Source organism: Mauremys mutica, chromosome 12 (assembly GCF_020497125.1).
Source record: "Mauremys mutica isolate MM-2020 ecotype Southern chromosome 12, ASM2049712v1, whole genome shotgun sequence".
Lineage (NCBI taxonomy): Eukaryota > Metazoa > Chordata > Testudines > Geoemydidae > Mauremys > Mauremys mutica.
Window position 1 is genome coordinate 55,667,143 of NC_059083.1, and position 20,665 is coordinate 55,687,807.

The 20,665-nt window shown below is 47.3% G+C and overlaps 1 protein-coding gene across 1 annotated transcript in view; it reads right to left on the bottom strand.

The window, feature by feature from the left end:
• Positions 1-20,098, bottom strand: part of LOC123345417 (zinc finger protein RFP-like) — a 35,259-nt gene extending 15,161 nt beyond the window's left edge. Inside the window, exons 1-2 of the mRNA XM_044982277.1 lie at positions 19,469-20,098; positions 4,915-5,010 (exon numbers count right to left, since the gene is read on the bottom strand). Of these exons, the coding sequence (XP_044838212.1) occupies positions 4,915-5,010; positions 19,469-19,879 (507 nt within the window). The 5' untranslated portion in view covers positions 19,880-20,098. The remainder of the gene's footprint in view (positions 1-4,914; positions 5,011-19,468) is intronic.
• Positions 20,099-20,665: the final 567 nt, after the last annotated feature.

The following is a 20,665-nucleotide window of genomic DNA, read 5'->3' on the forward strand; positions in this document are numbered from 1 at the left end:
CTGGCCAGAATGTATAACATGTTCAGAAGTATCTTTGTGACATAGGAGTCCAATTCCCATTCTCAAAGGTCACTTTTGGTGCTTAGGAGCCTAAGTTTCTTTGAAAGTGACTTTTGAAAATAGGATTCAGGGTGAATTTTTCAGAAGCAGGAAAATCATTTTGGAGTTTAAACCCATTTAAAATGTAAAGGACCTGCTTTTTCAAGATATTTGAGTGTCTAAAGATGCAGATAGGCCCCTAGACGGATTTTCAATATCACTTAGGTGCCTAACTCACCTTGACTACAGAGGACATTACCTAACCTACGTAGTTGCTTTCAAAAATCTCACTAGGCACCTCATAGCATTTTTAAGCATCTAAATACCTTTGATAATCTGGTCCTTAGCTACTTGCAAAATTTTTAGCCTTAGGCTATGAAATCATTTAGGCACTTTTAAAAAGTTTACCCAATATCTCTAAATGATGAGTTTTCAGGTATGAGTTGCTTAATGTATTTTGTTTATAATCTCCAGCTCTTACACATTTCATCTGGCATTTTGTTAATTACATTGTCCCAGAGGAAACCAGTCATGTCTGGTGGTTATTGATGGGGATTCGGGGGAGGATTTCAAAGGTACAAAATAGCTGTTAGGTGCCTAAGTCCTATTGAAAGTCAATGTGAATTAGGCACCTAATCCCCATATGTGGTTTTGAAAATCAACCCTGATATCACCGCTGTAGCTGAATTTGGACCCACTGATGTTTGGGGAATAAGATCAATGCTTTGAGTTGAAACTGGAAGCCAATGGAGGAATCAGACCAAAGGGATAATAAACACAAACATGATCTCACCCTGTAAAGCAGGGGTGGGCAAACATTTTGGCCTGAGGACCACATCGGGGAATAGAAATTGTATGGCGGGCCATGAATGCTCACAAAATTGGGGTTGGGGTGCGGGTTCTGAGGTGGGGCTGGGGATGAGGAGTTTGGGGTGTAGAAGGGTGCTCTGGGCTGGGGACGAGGGGTTCCGAGGGCGGGAGGGGGATCAGGACTGGGGCAGGGGTGAGGGAAGGGGTACAGGTTCTGGCTGGGGGTGTAGGCTCTGGGGTGGGGCTGTGGATGAGAAGTTTGGGGTGCAGGGAGGTGTTTCGGGCTGGGATTGAGGGGTTTGGAGAGTGGGAGGGGGATCACGGCTGGGGCAGGGTGTTGAGGTGCGGGGTAGGGTGACCAGATGTCCCGATTTTATAGGGACAGTCCTGATTTTGGGGTCTTTTTCTTATATAGGCTCCTATTACCCCCAACCCCATCCCAATTTTTCACACTTGCTGTCTGGTCACCCTAGTGTGGGGAGAGGCTCAGGGGGTGCAGGCTCTGAGCAGCACTTACCTCAAGTGGCTCCTGGAAGCAGTGGCATGTTCCTTCTCCAACTCCTATGCAGAGGTACAGCCAGGTGACTCTGCACGCTGCCCCATCTGCAGGCACTGCCCCTGTAGCTCCCATAGAAGCGCATAGGAGCCGTAGTGGGGCCATGGTGCGGCTTCCGGGAGCCCCATGGTGCGGCCCCCGACACAGCGCTCCAGCCAGAGCGCAGCCGAGCCGCGTGGTGCGACCCCTGACCCAGTGCCCCAGCCACAGTGGGGCTGAGCCACGTGGCGCAGCTTGTGGTCCAGCTTAAAACAGCTCATGGGCTGTAGTTTGCCCACCCCTGCTGTAAGGGTATGTCTACAATAGGCAAAGCACTTGAGGCTATCTGGGTGTTATCGAATACATTATAGCTAACCTTGACTTTGCTCCTAGTCAGCACCTTTTACCTCAGTTTAAAGGGGCAAAGTGAACCCTAGACATCACACTAGGTTCAAATAAAGGTAAGTTTTAAATGTTTGCATGCCAGGGGTTTGCACCAGTATAAAAAGACCAGGGCTGTCAAGAGATTAAAAAATGTAATCACGATTAATCCCACGATTAAAAAAATTTATACCAATTAATGGCACGATTAATCACGCTGTTGAATAATAATAGAATACTATTTAGTTAAAGATTTTTGGATGTTTCCTACATTTTCAAATATATCTATTTCAATTACAACACAGAATAGAAAGTGTACAGCGCTCACTTTATTTTTTATTACAAATATTTGCACTGTAAAAACCAAAAGAAACAGTATTTTTCAATTCCCCCATTACAAGTACTGTAGTGCAATCTCTTTATCATAAAGTTGAATTTACAGATGTAGAATTATGTACAAAAATAACTGCATTCAAAACAAAACAATGTAAAACGTTAGTGTCTACAAGTCCACTCAGTCCTACTTCTTGTTCAGCCAATCGCTCAGACAAACAAGTATATTCACATTTGCGTGAGATAATGGTGCCCCCTTCTCGTTTACAATGTCACCTGAAAGTCAGAACAGGCATTTGCATGGCACTGTTGTATCTAGCGTCACAAGAAATGTATGTGCCAGATGCACAAAAAAAATTCATATGTCCTTTCATGCTTTAACCACCATTCCAGAGGACGTGTCCATGGTGATGACGGGTTCTGCTCGATAATGATCCAAAGCAGTACAGACCGATGCATGTTCATTTTCATCATCTGAGTCAGATGCCACCAGCAGAAGGTTGATTTTCTTTTTTGGTGGTTCAGGTTCTGTAGTTTCCGCATCAGAGTGTTGTTCTTTTTAGACTTCTGAAAGCATGCTCCACACCTCATCCCTCTCAGATTTTGGAAGGCACTTCCGATTCTTAAACCTTGGGTCAGGTGCTGTATCTTTAGAAATTTTACACTGGTAACTTCTTTGTCTTCTGTCAAACCTGCAGTGGAAGTGTTCTTAAAATGAACAACATGTACTGGGTCATCATCCAAGACAGCTATAACATGAAATATATGGCAGAATGCAGGTAAAACAGAACAGAAGACATACAATTCTCTCCAAAGGAGTTCAGTCACAAATTTAATTAACACATTTTTTTTGGAAGCATGTTTTCTGGAATGGTGGCCAAAGCACGAAGAGGCATAAAAATGTTTAGCATATCTGGCACATAAATACCTTGCAATGCCAGCTACAAAAGTTCCATGTGAACACCAGTTCTCACTGTCAGGTGACACTGTAAGTAAGAAGAAGGCAGCATTATCTCCTGAAAATGTAAACAAACTTGTTTGTCTTAGTGATTGGCTGAGCAAGAAGTAGGACTGAGTGGACTTGTAGGCTCTAAAGTTTTACATTGTTTTGTTTATGAGTGAAGTTATGTAACCAAAAAAACTACACTTGTAATTTGCACTTTCACAATAAAGAGATGGCACTGTAAATATGATAAAAGAAATAGTATTTTTCAAGTCACCGTATACGAGTACTGTAGTACAAACTTCTGTAATAAAAAAGAATAATATAAAGTGAGCACTGTACACTTTGTATTCTGTGTTGCAATTGAAATGAATATATTTGAAAATGTAGAAAAACATCCAAAAATATTTAATAAATTACAATTGGTAATCTATTGTTTAATAGTGTGATTAAAGCTGTGATTAATTGCGATTAATTTTTTAAATCACGATTAATTTTTTTTAATCACATGAGTTAACTGCGATTAATCTACAGTCCTAATAAAGACATTACATTAAAAATTTATTTAAGGTAGGTCTACACTGCACAAATCTCAACTGCCAGATCAGAATCTGTCAGCAGCAACCCTATGGAGCAACGAGTGGTTGACTAAAGATGTTTCGAATGGTTTCCTTGTCACTGATCCGACTGTTCGACCTCCTGAATTTGACCTGCCACATTACCTTTGGACTCTGCTGAACAGGTTCCAAACTGGCCAAGGAATATGCACAGCCAGCCTCTACACATGGGGTCTGCGTGGCAACCCGCTTTGTCACTGTGGCTTCCCTCAGTCAATGGCACATGTTGTCAACGAGTGTCAACTGACTAGATTTCATGGTGGCTTTAGGGCCCCTACATTGTGCTGATGAAGCTGCTGGTGGGTGTCTTGGAAGCACTGCAAAAGAAGAAGACTGAACAAATGTTATGGTGTTGTGTAGAATACATACACTACACACCTGCCCCCTACCATCCCCCAGCAGTGTTGACAGTGAGGCTTTGCTTAAGCAAGTAGAGAGGAGACATGCCTAAACCCTATGGGTATATGCCCTACATGTCTCTCTACATGTCCAAACAATACCTCCCCCAGCTACACTGTTATTTTTAGCAGTGTAATGTCCCGCTGTCTCCCCAGTACTGGAGCCTTTCTCCACCACATGGAGCTGACAGAGCCTTTCCTCGCTGCCTCCCCACCAGGGGCGGCTCCAGATCCCAGCACGCCAAGTGCGTGCTTGGGGCAGCATGCCGCGGGGGGCGCTCTGCTGGTCCTCGGGAGGGCGGCAGGCAGGGCTCCAGTGGACCTCCCGCAGGCGTGCCTGCGGGGGGTCCGCTGGTCCCGCGGCTTCGGTGGAGCTGCGGGACCAGCGGACCCTCCGCAGGCACGCCTGCGGGAGGTCCACCGGAGCCACGGGACCAGCGACCGGCAGAGCGCACCCCGCGGCATGCTGCTGTGCTTGGGGCAGTGAAACGTCTAGAGCCGCCCCTGCTCTCCACTGCTGATGTCTTTGGCAGGGAAAAGCTCTGGCAGCAGTGAAAGTCTCCAGCAGTGGGGAAAAGCTCTCTGTGGCAGGGAAAGTTCTGGCAGCTCCACTGCCTCCCCCAGCTGAAGCCTTTTATTCATGCGTGTAGCTATACACCCCAGTGTGGACAGAGCCTGCTTTTCACTGGGGTGTGTCACTACACATACCCTATAGGCCACCCCAGTGGTGTGCAGTGTAGATGTAGCTGTAGCTAAATCAGAGCAATGCTGTGTATGGACAAAGGCTGACACTCTCCTACAGAGAGAAATACCAACCCTGATGGATGTGACTGCTGGATCATAACAATGGGGACCTACCAGATATTCCTGGCTTTGCTTCTCTCCATCCTGTCTCCACTCCAAAAGTTCTTCTCTCTCTTTCTTCAGAGTGTTCAATCGGGTTTGAATTTGTCCCTGTGGCAAGGAAAACAATTGGGGGGTGGGGAGTCAGGTGGCTGAGGAGTCTTTCCTCACAGATATATTTATATACATTGCAGCACAGATTTCATGATATGAGGCTGGGATTTTCAAAGAAGCCTCATGGAGTTGGGCTCTCAGCTTCCGTTGACTTTCCGACTCCCTCCTGGGCTGGTCAGCACCAGGCTGCCCCACAGACAGGACTCCTGGCAATATCACAATTGCCTCTTGAGAGGTGAGAAATTCCTGTTCAAATCTCTTTTCATCAGGCAGAGGGAGAACTTGAACTGGAGTCTCCCACATGCCAGGTGAGTGCCCTACTCCCTGGCCTAATGGTTATGAAGAAGGCCTGCTGCCTCCTTCCTGACTGTTTTGTGTGTGACACAGGCGCAGAACTCCATCTTGCCAGAAGCAGTGTAGGTGTCTAAGCCACCTGACCCCAGGAGAGGGGATCCCAGGTGTGGCTCACAAATTTTCCTACACCAAACTCAGAGGGGGCGGGATTTAGGACACACCGTTCTCATCAGCATCTCCCATTGGCTAGCTTAGTGACTCCTGACCTAGCATGCTGGCTTTTGTGAAAGCTTCTCTCTCCCCATGCATTGTATAGGGAGCCCAGGTGCCTAATTCAGGTTTGTTGATCCAAACTGTACCATTGCATCTTTATGGATAGAAATTCCATGCTTGAGTAGTAAGAGTTTAGCAGTAAGAATATACTACCGACCACCTGACCAGGATGGTGATAGTGATGGCGAAATTCTCATGGAAATTAGAGAGGCTACAAAAACAGAAAACCCAGTAATAATGAGGGATTTAAGCTATCCCCATATTGACTGGGTATGTGTCACCTCAGGACAGGATGAAGAGATAAAATTTCTAATCACCATTAATGATGGCCTCTTGAAGCAGCTAGTCCTGGAACCCACAAGGGAAGAGGCAGTTCTTGATTTAGTCTTTAAATCATGATTTGAGGACTTCAGCAACTCAGCCAGACTCATCCCTTCCGGCCTTAAAGTCTATGAGTCTAGTCCTAAGTGGAACACAAGATCTGCTCTAAGAGGTGAATTTAGTTGAACTGCTCAGTAATAGGGACCATAACGTAATTAAATTTAACATCCTTGTATGGGGTGTGACAGGGTGTATCAGGACCCTGAGGCCCCCTGCTGGAGACCCCGTGGTCCTAGCACACCCCGCCCCAGAAAGAGTAGTAGAGGCGAGTCCTTCAAGCAGCCTAGAGATACTACAGGGAAGCAGCCAATCAGGGAGAGGCTGCAGGGATCAGCCAATCAGAGGGTTGCAGACCCATATAAAAGGAGCTGCAGTCAGTGCACAGTTCAGTTCCTACCTGAAGCTAGAGGGGTGAGGGTGGTGTTCCTGGGTGGCTGAAGTGACTTTAGCTCCTTGACCAGAGTAGTTGCTGGCAGGGACCAGCGGAGCAAGAAGGAGCTGCTGGTACTGAGCTCAAGATTGCCCTGGGGTAAGGGTGAAGCATTTGTGAAGGTGCTGGGGCTGGGGCTACAGAGAAGTGGCCCAGGGAACCACAGCAGCACCGTGAGCAATAAAGGGATTCAGCACATGGTTGCTACTTATAGGGTACTTGGGTAGGGACCTGCAGCAGGCATGGGCCTGGGTCTCTCCCACTGGCCACAGGTGGAGTGGCCTAACCCCAGAGAGGGGAGTTGAATTAAGCACTGAGGAAGAGAGTTGGGAAGGCTCAGAGAAGGGGCTGAATATTGAACTTTGATACACCCCCGGAAGGGGACTTGAACTGTTTAGTGACCCAGCGGGAGAGCTGGGACCAGAAAGGCCAGAGAGGGCAAAGACTCTCCAGGGAGGAAGCCCTGGGGGCACTGCTCCACGTCAGAGCAAGGGACAATACTTGAGCAAACCCAGAAGAGGCTGACAATAATTGAGGGTACTGTGATAGGGCCAGTGAACAGTTTGAGACCTGAGCCCGAGCCCAAGGCAGGGCTGCAGGCAGACATCAAACAGGGTACTGCAATACCCCCTGTTGGACTATCTAAGGCCCAAAGCCCAGGGAGGACTGCAGGAAGAGAGACACCAACTGAGGGGTGCTGTGATAGGCCCCTATTGAACTGTGTACCCCGGTAGGGGATTGTTTTGTTTGTGTTGTTTCACATATCAGATGTATGTGGCTTGGCAGGAGGGCTTGGTAGCTGAAGACCTACTGAAATTAGAGAGTGCAGGCACACACACTCGGCCAGAAGGAACTCACGAAAGGTGAGTGAGCCCTGTTACAGGCGGAAATTCCCAAGAAGCCCATCAAAGTAACATTTAACTTCAAAAAGGAGAACACCACAAAAATTAGGAAGCTGGTTACATGGAAATTAAAAGGAATAGTCACGAGTGAAGTGCCTGCCAGCTGTATGGAAACTATTTAAAACACCATACTTTTTTTTTTTTAATTTATAGTAAGAAAGCCAAAAAAAAAAAAATGCCACCATGGCTAAAGAACAGAGTACAAGAGGTGATTAGTGGCAAAAAGGCATCCTTTAAAAGCTGGAAGTCAAATCCTAGTGAGGAAACAGAAACTCTGGCAAGTCAAGTGTAAAAGTAATTAGGCAGGCCAAAAAAAAATTTGAATAGCAACTAGCAACACAAAACTAACAGCATTTTCTTTTTATTTTAAGGACATCAAAAGCAGGAGGCCTGCCAAACAGTCATGGGGCCTCTGGACAATCTACGTGCTAAAGGAGCACTCAGGGAAGACAAGGATTTGTTCTGGGTCTGGTTCTGTTCAATATCTTCATCAATGATTTAGATAATGGCATAGTTTAAAGTTTGTGGATGATACTAAGCTGGGAGGGGCTGCAAGTGCTTTGGAGGGTAGGATTAAAATTCAAAATGATCTGGACAAACTAGAGAAATGGTCTGAAGTAACTAGGATGAAATTCAATAAGGACAAATGCAAGGTACTTCATTTAGTAAGGAACAATCAATTGCACACATACAAAATGGGAAATGACTGCCTAGGAAGGAGTACTGCGGAAAGGGATCTGGGGGTCATAGCGGACTACAAGCTAAATATGAGTCAACAGTGTAATGCTGTTGCAAAAAAAGTGACCATCATTCTGGGATGTATTAGCAGGAGTGTGGTAAGCAAGACACAAGAAGTAATTCTTCCACTCTACTCTGTGCTGATTAGGCCTCAACTAGACTATTGTGTCCAGTTCTGGGTGCCACATATCAGGAAGGATGTGGACAAATTGGAGAGAGTCCAGAGAAGAGCCACAAACATGATTAAAAGGTCTAGAAAACATGACCTATGAGGGAAAATTGGAAAAATTGGATTTGTTTAGTCTGGAGAAAAGAAGACTGAGAGGGGACATGATAACAGTTTTCAAGTATGTAAAAGGTTGTTACAAGGAGGAGGAAGAAAAAATGTTGTTCTTAACCTCTGAGGATAGGACAAGAAGCAATGGGTTTAAATTGCAGCAAGGTAGGTTTAGGTTGGGCATTAGGAAAAAATTCCTAGCTCTCAGGGTGGCTAAGCACTGGAATAAATTGCCTAGGGAGGTTGCGGAGTCTCCATCACTGGAGATTTTTAAGAGCAGGTTAGACAAACACCTGTCAGGGATGGTCTAGATTGGGGTCGGCAACCTCTGGCACGCGGCTCGCCAGGGTAAGCACGCTGGTGGGCTGGGCCAGTTTGTTTACCTGCCGTGTCCGCAGGTTCGGCCAATCGTGGCTCCCACTGGCCGCAGTTCGCCACTCCAGGCCAATGGGGGCTGCGGGAAGTGGCGCGGGCTAAGGGATGTGCTGGTCACGGCTTCCCGCGCCGTCATTGGTCTGATGCGGCGAACCGCAGCCAGTGGGAGCCGTGATTGGCCGAACCTGGTAAACAAACTGGCCCGGCCCACCAGAGTGCTTACCCTGGCGAGCCGTGTGCCAGAGATCGCCGACTCCTGGTCTAGATAATACTTAGTCCTGCCATGAGTGGAGGCGACTGGACTAGATGACCGCTTGAGGTCCCTTTCAGTTCTATGATTCTATAAGGCCACTGCAGAGATGCTACATTAATTCTTTGCATCGGTCTTCGCTGCAGAGGACGCGAGGAAGATTCCCACACTTCAGCCATTCTTTTTAGGTGACAATCTGAAGAATTGTTTCAGATTGAGGTGTCATTAGAGGAAGTTTTGGAACAAACTGATAAACTAAACAGTAATAAATCACCAGGACCAGATGGTATTCACCCAAGAGTTCTGAAGGAATTCAAATATGAAATTGCAGAACTACTAACCATCATATGTAACCTATTGCTTAAATCAGCCTTTGTACCACATGACTGGAGGATTATAGCTAATGCAAAGCCAATATTTTAAAAAAGTCTCCAGTGGCAACCCTGGCAATACAGGACAGTAAGCCTAACTTCTGTATCAGGTAAATTGTTTAAAATGATAATGGAGAACAGAATTGTCAGACACAGATGAACATATGTTGGGGATAAGGCGATGTCTTTTTTTTAAGGGAAATCATGCCACCAATCTACTAGGATTCATTGAAGGTGTCAAGAAGCATGTGGACAAAGGGTGATCCAGTTGGTACAGTGTATCTGAACTCTCAGAAAGCCTTTGACAAGGTCCAACACTAAAGGCTCCTAAGGCTTATAAAGCCGCGCACAAGCGACCAGGGAGCTTTGCAAACAGGGGCTGCTAACAGGGAGTTTCGCAAGGGAGTTCTCCAGGTGAAGGAGGAGCTAATACAGCATCTGTGGGGTAAGTGACTGTCTGTAGTGTGTGTTTGTTTGTGTTTGGGGGTTACTTGCTGTGTGCTGAGCTTGTGTTTGTCAGTCTGTTTGTTTGTTTGTTTGTTTGAGGGACCGTGTGCTCTGGCTGGCAGTTGGAGGCAGGTTTGAAAGCTCGAAGCCTCTGGTAATTGGCTGAGCCTTAATCAGTGGACGGGGCATTCACTCAGGCCAGGGCTTTATAAAGCCGCGCACAAGCGACCAGGGGCTGCTAACAGGGAGTTTCGCAAGGGAGTTTAGAAGGGGAGTGGGAAGGGAGCGGGAATCCCTCGCCGGCCGTAACCCCTTCCCTGTGGCCCCCCCCCTAAAATCCTAAAACCTATAAACCAAACTACATTCAAAACCTCTTTCTTTAAACCACCTTTACATTAACTAGGAGACAATGCAGGCAGAAGCCCAGCAGCAGGGTGGGGGCTATCCAGTTTATTGCGCTGAGTGTTGCATGTATGATTACCTGCTCTGTGGGCGGGTGGCGTATGTGTGCAGTCGGTGCAAGGAGCTCCTGGCCCTCAGAGACCATGTACGGACTTTGGAGGCCAGGGTGGCGGAACTGGAGGAGCTAAGAGAGGCAGAGAGGTATGTTGATGAGGCTTTCAGGGACACTGTAGAATTGTCCCACCTCCGCTCAGACAGCTCCTGTGCTGTTGAGGAGGAAGAAAGGCCCAGGGAAGCAGAGCAGTCGATGGGAGCAGAGGGAAACCTTCCCGTAGTCGGGACCCTCCTTCCAGATGGTGCTGGGGTTGCCTCTCGCACTGAGGTTGCCTCTCCGGGGGAGGGAACTCCAGTTTCTAGGAAAAGGCAGGTGTTAGTAATGGGAGATTTGATTATTAGAAATGTAGATAGCTGGGTCTGTGATGACCGGGAGAACCGTATGGTGACTTGCCTGCCTGGTGCGAAGGTTGTGGATCTCTCGAGGCATCTAGATAGACTTATGTGTAGTGCTGGGGAGGAGCCGGTGGTCGTAGTACATGTAGGTACCAATGACATAGGGAAGGGTAGGAGAGATGTCCTGGAAGCCAAATTTAGGCTGCTAGGGAAGAGACTGAAATCCAGGACCTCTATGGTGGCATTTTCAGAAATGCTCCCAGTTCCACGCGCAGGGCCAGGTAGGCAGGCAGAGCTTCAGAGTCTCAATGCGTGGATGAGACGATGGTGTAGAGAGGAGAAGTTCACGTTCATTAGGAACTGGGGAAACTTCTGGGATGGGAGGAGCCTATACAGGAGAGATGGGCTCCACCTAAACCAAAGTGGAACCAGACTGCTGGCGCTAAACATTAAAAAGGTTGTAGAGCAGTTTTTAAACTAGGAGATGGGGGAAAGCTGCAGAGGAGCGTGTGGATCGGACACAGACTTCTCTTAGGGGAGAGTCTGATGATAGAGAATCTCCAGGTTATAGTCAGGAGCAGAGGACTGAAAAGTATAATGTAAGGGCCGGATCAGATGATAAACAGTCACATAAAAAAGAATCTGGCACATCAGAAAAAGGCAGACTAATAAACAGGGACAAGTTTTTAAAGTGCTTGTACACAAATGCCAGAAGTCTAAATAATAAGATGGGTGAACTAGAGTGCCTTGTGATAAAGGAGGATATAGATATAATAGGCATCACAGAAACCTGGTGGACTGAGAGCAACCAATGGGACACAATCATTCCGGGGTACAAAATATATCGGAAGGACAGAACAGGTCGTGCAGGGGGAGGAGTGGCACTATATGTGAAAGAAAGTGTAGATTCAAATGAAGTAAAAATCTTAAGCGAATCCACATGTTCCATAGAGTCTCTATGGATAGAAATTTCATGCTCTAGTAAAAATATAACATTAGGGATCTATTATCGACCACCTGACCAGGACAGTAATAGTGATGATGAAATGCTAAGGGAAATTAGAGAGGCTATCAAAATTAAGAACCCAATAATAGTGGGGGATTTCCCCATATTGACTGGGAACATTTCACTTCAGGACGAAATGCAGAGATAAAATTTCTCGATACTTTAAATGACTGCTTCATGGAGCAGCTGGTACGGGAACCCACAAGGGGAGAGGCAACTCTAGATTTAATCCTGAGTGGAGCGCAGGAGCTGGTCCAAGAGGTAACTATAGCAGGACCGCTTGGAAATAGTGACCATAATACAATAGCATTCAACATCCCTGTGGTGGAAAGAACACAACTGCCCAACACTGTGGCATTTAATTTCAAAAGGGGGAACTATACAAAAATGAGGGGGTTAGTTAGACAAAAGTTAAAAGGTACAGTGACTAAAGTGAAATCCCTGCAAGTTGCATGGGCCCTTTTTAAAGACACCATAATAGAGGCCCAACTTCAATGTATACCCCAAATTAAGAAAAACAGTAAAAGAACTAAAAAAGAGCCACCGTGGCTTAACCATGTAAAAGAAGCAGTGAGAGATAAAAAGACTTCCTTTAAAAAGTGGAAGTCAAATCCTGGTGAGGCAAATAGAAAGGAGCACAAACACTGCCAACTTAAATGCAAGAGTGTAATAAGAAAAGCCAAAGAGGAGTTTGAAGAACGGCTAGCCAAAAACTCCAAAGGTAATAACAAAATGTTTTTTAAGTACATCAGAAGCAGGAAGCCTGCTAAACAACCAGTGGGGCCCCTTGATGATCAAAATACAAAAAGAGCGCTTAAAGACGATAAAGTCATTGCGGAGAAACTAAATGGATTCTTTGCTTCAGTCTTCACGGCTGAGGATGTTAGGGAGATTCCCAAACCTGAGCTGGCTTTTGTAGGTGACAAATCGGAGGAACTGTCACAGATTGAAGTGTCACTAGAGGAGGTTTTGGAATTAATTGATAAACTCAACACTAACAAGTCACCGGGACCAGATGGCATTCACCCAAGAGTTCTGAAAGAAATCAAATGTGAAGTTGCGGAACTATTAACTAAGGTTTGTAACCTGTCCTTTAAATCGGCTTCGGTACCCAATGACTGGAAGTTAGCTAATGTAACGCCAATATTTAAAAAGGGCTCTAGGGGTGATCCCAGCAATTACAGACCGGTAAGTCTAACGTCGGTACCGGGCAAATTAGTTGAAACAATAGTAAAGAATAAAATTGTCAGACACATAGATAAACATAAACTCTTGAGCAATAGTCAACATGGTTTCTGTAAAGGGAAATCGTGTCTTACTAATCTATTAGAATTCTTTGAAGGGGTCAACAAACATGTGGACAAGGGAGATCCGGTGGACATAGTGTACTTGGATTTCCAGAAAGCCTTTGACAAGGTCCCTCACCAAAGGCTCTTATGTAAATTAAGCTGTCATGGGATAAAAGGGAAGGTCCTTTCATGAATTGAGAACTGGTTAAAGGACAGGGAACAAAGGGTAGGAATTAATGGTAAATTCTCAGAATGGAGAGGTGTAACTAGTGGTGTTCCCCAAGGGTAAGTCCTCGGACCAATCCTATTCAATTTATTCATAAATGATCTGGAGAAAGGGGTAAACAGTGAGGTGGCAAAGTTTGTAGATGATACTAAACTTCTCAAGATAGTTAAGACCAAAGCAGATTGTGAAGAACTTCAAAAAGATCTCACAAAACTAAGTGATTGGGCAACAAAATGGCAAATGAAATTTAATGTGAATAAATGTAAAGTAATACACATTGGAAAAAATAACCCCAACTATACATACAACATGATGGGGGCTAACTTAGCTACAACGAGTCAGGAAAAAGATCTTGGCGTCATCGTGGATAGTTCTCTGAAGATGTCCACGCAGTGTGCAGAGGCGGTCAAAAAAGCAAATAGGATGTTAGGAATCATTAAAAAGGGGATAGAGAATAAGACTGAGAATATATTATTGCCCTTATATAAATCCATGGTACGCCCACATCTCGAATACTGTGTACAGATGTGGTCTCCTCACCTCAAAAAAGATATTCTAGCACTAGAAAAGGTTCAGAAAAGGGCAACTAAAATGATTAGGGGTTTAGAGAGGGTCCCATACGAGGAAAGATTAAAGAGGCTAGGACTCTTCAGCTTGGAAAAGAGAAGACTAAGGGGGGACATGATAGAGGTATATAAAATCATGAGTGATGTTGAGAAAGTGGATAAGGAAAAGTTATTTACTTATTCCCATAATACAAGAACTAGGGGTCACCAAATGAAATTAATAGGCAGCAGGTTTAAAACAAACAAAAGGAAGTTCTTCTTCACGCAACGCACAGTCAACTTGTGGAACTCCTTACCTGAGGAGGTTGTGAAGGCTAGGACTATAACAACGTTTAAAAGGGGACTGGATAAATTCATGGTGGCTAAGTCCATAAATGGCTATTAGCCAGGATGGGTAAGAATGGTGTCCCTAGCCTCTGTTCGTCAGAGGATGGAGATGGATGGCAGGAGAGAGATCACTTGATCACTGCCTGTTAGATTCACTCCCTCTGGGGCACCTGGCATTGGCCACTGTCGGTAGACAGATACTGGGCTAGATGGACCTTTGGTCTGACCCGGTACAGCCTCTCTTATGTTCTTATGTTCTTATGTAAACTAAGCAGTCATGGGGTAAGAGGGAAGGTTCTCTTATGGATCAGTAACTGGTTAATAGATAAGAAAGAAAGGGTAAGACTAAATGGTCAGTTTTCACAATGGAGAGAGGTAAATAACAGGGTCCCCCAAGGATCTATACTGGGACTGGCACTGTTCAACATATTCATAAGTGATCGGGAAAAGGGAGTAAACAGTGAGGTGGCAAAATCTGCAGACAATACAAAATTACTCAAGATAATTGAGTCCAATGCAGACTGCAAAGAGTTCCAAGGAGATCTCACTAAACTGGGTGATAGGACAAAAAAAATGGCAGATGAAATTGAATGTTAAGTGCAAAGTACAGTAACTCCTCGCTTAATGTTGTAGTTATGTTCCTGAAAAATGCAACTTTAAGTGAAACTATGTTAAATAAATCCAATTTTCCCATAAGATTTAATGTAAATGCAGGGGGTTAGGTTCCAAGGAAATTTTTTGGGGGCAGACAAAAGGCATTTTATACTGTACTGTACTGTGGTGGGGAGGTGCCCCTGGCTTACCCCACACAGGCACAGCCCGCTGCAGACAATGAGGCAGGCAAGGATGCTAGGAAGCACCTTGCGCAGCAGCAGCTTCCACGCAGAAGAACAGGTGCTGACTTTGCCGGGGGATGCTCCAGGCCTGCCTCTTCCTGTCCCCGCTCCACTCCAGGCCCGCCTCTTCCCACCCCCACTCCACCTCCTACTCAGAGCATGCCACGTCCCCACTCCTCCCCCTTCCTCCCAGCACTTCCCTGCTGCCAAACAGCTGTTTGGCAGCACTTAGGACTTTCTGGGAGGGAGGGGGAGGAGCGGAGACGCGGCGCTTCCCCGCTCCTCCTCCTCCCACCAGTGGCGGATTTAGAGTTAGTGGCGCCCTGTGCTCAGCTTATTTTTGGGGGCCCCCGGTGGGGGGAGCATTCTCTCTCCCCCCCGAGTTTTTCATTCTTTTTTTCCTCCATTCTCCTCCTAGGGCTCAGGGCTGGGAGTGCGGCGTCTGGGAGGGAGTTAGGGTGTGGGAGGGCGCTGAGGGTGGGGGTGCAGGGTCTGGCAGGGAGTTATGGGGCAGGAGGGTGCTCAGGATGGGGGTGCAGGAGAAGGCTCAGGGCTGGGGCAGGCAGGAGGTGCAGAGCACTTACCTGTGGCAGCTCCTGTTTGGTGCAGAGGGTGGTGTGTAGGTGGCTTTGCGCAGTGCTGCACTGCCCCCATGGCTGCGATTCTGGGAGCTACCCACCCCCACCCCCTGGCAGGCAGGGCCACCCAGAATGCAGGGGCTTTACGGGCTGCAGGGCCCTGGGCTAAGGGGGCCCCGAGGCCCTCGCCTGCAGCTCTAAAGCCCATTTTGGAATGCGGCCCTGTGAGCACGGGCCGGAGGACTTTCCCCTTTGAAGAGGAAAGCACTGCTTCTCTCTGGCCGCTGGCTGCCCTTGCTCCTCCTGAGTCCTCTGGCCCGTGCTCGCAGGGCCGCATTCTGAAAGGGGCTTTAGAGCTGCAGGCCAGGGCCCCGGGCCCCCCTTAGCCAGGGCCCTGCAGGCCCTAAAGCCCCTGCATTCTGAGTGACCCTGCCTGCCAAGGGTGGGGGGCAGCTTCCCCACTCGCTCCCTCCCAACCTCCCAGAAAGTCCTAAGTGGCGCCAAATAGCTGTTTGGTGGTGGGGAAAGCGCTGGGAGGGAGGAAGGGGAGGAGGCGGAGAAAAAGAACTTGTGAAATGCTTCCTTGTAAAGTCAGCCAAAAGATGTTATAAGGGAGCATTGCACAACTTTAAACAAGCATGTTCCCTAATGGAGCAGCGACGTAACTTCGAAACAATGTTAAGCAGGAGGATGTTAAGTGAGGAGTTACTGTAATGCACACTGGAAAACCTAATCCCAACTAGACATAGAAAATGATGGGGTCTAAATTAGCTGTTACCACTCAAGAAAGAGCTCTTGGGGTCATCTCTGAAAACATCTACTCAATGTGCAGCCGCAGTCACAAAAGCTAACAGAATTTTAAGAACCATTAGGAAAGATAGATAGTAAGACAGACAATATCATAATGCCATTATATAATTCCATGGTCCTCTCACACCTTAAATACTGCCTGCACTTCTATTGATCCCATTTCGAAAAAGATATATTAGAATTGGAAAAGGTACAGAGAAAGGCAACAAAAATCATGAGGGTATGGAACAGCTTTGAGATTGAGATTAAAAAGACTGGGAGTATTCAGGTTGGAAAAAAAAACAATTTGGGATTGTGTGATAAGTGTATAAAATCAAGAATGTGATAATGAATAGGGAAGTTTTTTTACCTCTTCATATAACACAGGAACCAGGGGAAATTAATAGGTAGCAGGCTTAAAACAAACAAAAGGAAGTACTTCTTCACACAGTCAACCCCTGGAACTCACTGCCAGCAGATGTTGTGATTTGAAGGCCAAAAGTATAACTGGTTCAGAAAAGAAATAGATAAGATCATGGAGGACAGATCCATCAATGGCTATTAGCCAAGATGGTCAGGGACACAACCCCATGCTCCAGGTGTCCCTAAACTTCTGACGCCAGATGCTAGATCCGGGGATGGATCATTCAATAATTGCCTGGTTCTCTTCATTCCCCCTGAAGCACCTGGCATTGGCCACTGTTGGAAGACATGATACTGTGCAAGATGGACTATTGGTTTCACCCATTACAGCCATTTTTTATGTTCGTAGTGATTTTCTAGGTGCCTAAAAGTTTGGCATTGCAATGATGAGCATCACAATACACAAGTCCCTTTGGAGATTTGGGCCTAAGTCTTCTCTGAAAATGGGACTTAGGCTCTTAAGTCAGCTGGTGCATTTGAAAATTTGCTCATAAGATCTTCTGTAATTCTCCAGGGTGAGGTGTTGCAGAGCCACACAGAGGATTTTAAAGCACAGCTCCCATTCATTTCAACGGCAGCTGGGCATCTCAGTCCCCAGTCTCAGCCCTGCATTCCTTCTGTTCTATATGTGTCATGCAGCCAGTGAACAGAGAGCTCTTGGGGGCACCAGACCTGATGGGGGCACCAGGCTTAGGGACTCTGGCTAGAGAGCTTTGTCTTCAGCAAATCCTCCAAGTGCTGCTGGGCAATGGGTTGAAGTAGTATCTATTTTGCAGCAGTGTAGGGTATGGTGTCCTGCTCCCATGCAATGCCAGGGAAAACTATATGAGGAGATCTGGATGTCAGAGACTTAAAGCTGAGCAACTTAAAGAGAAGGGAGTTTAGGTAAGAGTGTTTAAAACACTTTTTAAAAAAAGTTTATATTAAACTCTGGTGCCTAATGAACTCTTGGGAGAAAGGGACTCTGTTAAAAATTCACTACATTTGTAATATTACAAGGTTCCTAAAGATTTGTGCTTGATTGTTTGGTATGGGGGAAAGGGCTTGTTCTCACTTCCGAGGTGCTCTGGTACTAAGACTCAACATGGTCAGTGAATCAGCCTTTATTTCCCTTTAATCTTACTGTGGCATTAATATAGTCCACTTTGTCCTTAAAGCTAAAGTGGCTTACAGCACAGCAGGTTCTGTCCACAGTGGATTGCTCAGTCCAACAGGCTTTTTAAGGTTCCAATCCACTTGGACTTCATGGGCCCTAAAAAGTTGCATCAAGTCTGTGGTTCAAATGGATGGACAAACCCAAAGCAAAAGTCCAAAGCATGCTCTGTTTCAGGAGCAGCAAAGTGACCGTCCTTTAGCAAACCAGGGAAAACAGGATTTCATCAGCCTGATTTTTCCTCAAAGACAAAGTTAAGCAGATTAATCTTTTTTTAAAAACAAAACAAAGACAAAAATATGTCAGTGCATCTTACATTTCAGAAAGTAGCAGAAAACAAACCCACTGAAAACGTGGCTGATAATGTGTTATTTTACTGCTGCTTGCCTGGAAACAGCAGCCATCAGATGTGCGATGCTCAAGCTGGGTTTGATGCTAAACACCAGCTCTGTGGAAACTCCAGTCTATAACTGTGCTGAGATGTTTATAATGTACTTGTAGAGAACTGCACAAGAAGTGTGATGAGAGGCTGTGTGGTCTAGGGACTAGAGGACTAGGATGGGCACTGGAAGGCCAGGGTTTAATTCCTGCTCTTCTACTGAGCTGCTTTGTGAGCTTGGTCAATTAACTTCCCCTTCCATACCTGTTTCTCTAGTCCCACTCCTTTGTCTTTGCTTCTGAGCATGCCCACCAGATCAGGCCCTACCAGTGAAAGAGGCAGGAGAACACCTGTCTTCCCCCAGTACATGGATTGCTCTGGGCATGGGCAGGAGATAGGCAGCCAGATGCCCAGGGCTGGTGCAAGGATGTTTCGCGCCCTAAGCGAAACTTCCACCTTGCACCCTTCCCCATCCCTGAGCCCCCTCCCACAGCAGCTCCCCCACGGCAGCTCCCCACCCTCCACCGAGGCACCCTCCCCGCCCTAGCTTACCCCTGCTCTGCCTCTACCCCGAGCATGTCCTCGCTGCTTCACTTCTCCCGCCTGTTTAGGCGCCGCAAGCCTGGGAGGCGGGAGAAGTGAACCAGCCACAGCATGCTCGGGGTGGAGGCGGGGCAGGGGTGAGCTGGGGCGGGGAGTTCCCCTGCATGCCACCCCGCCTTACTTGCTGCAGGCGGCCCTCCCCGCGCTCCCCTGCTAGCCGCTGCGGTCACTGCCGAAGAAAATGCCACCCCCCCAAATCCTGGTGCCCATGGCAACTGCCTAGGTTGCCTAAATGGTTGCACCGGCCCTGCAGATGCCTGGAAGGAGGCAGTTGTGGATATGCCCAGAGGCAGTAACACAGGCAATGAGAGAACCTGTACCCTGAAAACATAGGCAGTAAGTGACTTTGGGCCCCTACAGGACTCAGCAGGAGTTCTGGGGATTGCAGTGGAGCCTAAAATTGGGATTTAGATGCCTAAATCCCAGACTTAGGCACCTAAATCTGGGGTTTAGGCACCTAAGTACCTTTGTGAATCCCACCCTTTGCCTCCCTGTATCTCAGTTCCCTCACCTGCACTTTGTCCATCTTGATTATTCAGACGTAGCTCTTTGGGGCAGGAATTGTCTGTCTGTGTTTGTAGAGAACCTCGCATGATGGGGGCCCTGATTTCAGTGCCTTTAGGAGCTATTGTAACACAAATTGTAGATATGCACAAATAGAAGTAATTACACTGCACAGCAATTTCCTACCTTGTACGACTGGGCAGCCTCCTCTATGGGGACCACAGTGTGAGGGCGGTGACCCTGGGACTCTCTGCAGATCACACAGAGGAGTATTTGGTCCTGGCTACAGAAGAGTTTGAAAGGCTCCTGGTGCACCTTGCACAAATCTTCTCCTGCTGCTGCCTGGAAACTCAGCTGCTTGGCTATTTCTACCACGTTCGCCAGTGGCCTGTTTGGCCTTAGGGTCCTCTGGGGAAAGGTCTCTCTGCACTGAGGGCAGGAGATGTCTGCATCCGATTCCTCCCAGCACTGGCTGATGCAGGCTCGGCAGAAATTGTGCCTGCAATCTAAAGACACTGGATCCTTAAAGAAACTCAGACAGATGGAGCAAGTAGCTTCATCTCGGAGGCTTTTCAAAGGATTCATCGCTGCAGCCATGGCTCCCGGCAGAGTGACTCAGGGTTTCCTGGGCTCTCTGCACCGAGAGAGGCTCCTTCTTCCTGGGGAGCAGCCGGAATGTTACTGCTCGAGATTCACCTCTCCCGGCTGCAGCCAGGGCTCCGGGGTCCCAGCACCAGCCGGGCTCGGGGATCTTGCAAGGTGCGTGGCAGCGCCCCAGAGCCTCTGCAGCCAGTGCAATTCACTTCCTGCTGCCCAGACGGAGTGACCCCAGCGATCGCTCCCAGAGCCGCATCCCAGCTGCTCCTGGGTCCTAGCGATCAAGGGGTTGCACTGCAGCCCCCTGCCCCAGAGCCTGCCCCCTGGGCTGGGCAGGGGCAGCTTCTCTCAGCATTAAGGGGCGTTGTGCATAGAAGCCGGGCTCGGGGGAGAACGGGGGTTTCTATAGAGACTCTAGATTGTTCCAAGCGAGTCCCCTCCCCCATATGAAGAGGAACATGGGGGTGATGGGTCCTGGTCCTAGAAATGCTGCCTGGGACCAGGAGCTGCAAGTGACACATTTCTCAGTGACTCTGTGTGTGAGTCACTCTGGTAACAGACAGGCACAGGGAGCAGTTTGTCAGAGACAGGCTCTTGTCTCCACACCAGGCTCACTGGCTACTAGCCCTGGACCGGGCGGGTTTGTGTAGCCAGTGGGAATGGAAGATCACAGGCACCAAAACCAGAAGGAGAGATCTAAGAAAGAGAAGATGCCAGCGAACACCTGTCATGGGAAGACTGAGGGAATGGAGGCAGGAGCTCACCTTACAATGGAGTGTTTGGCCC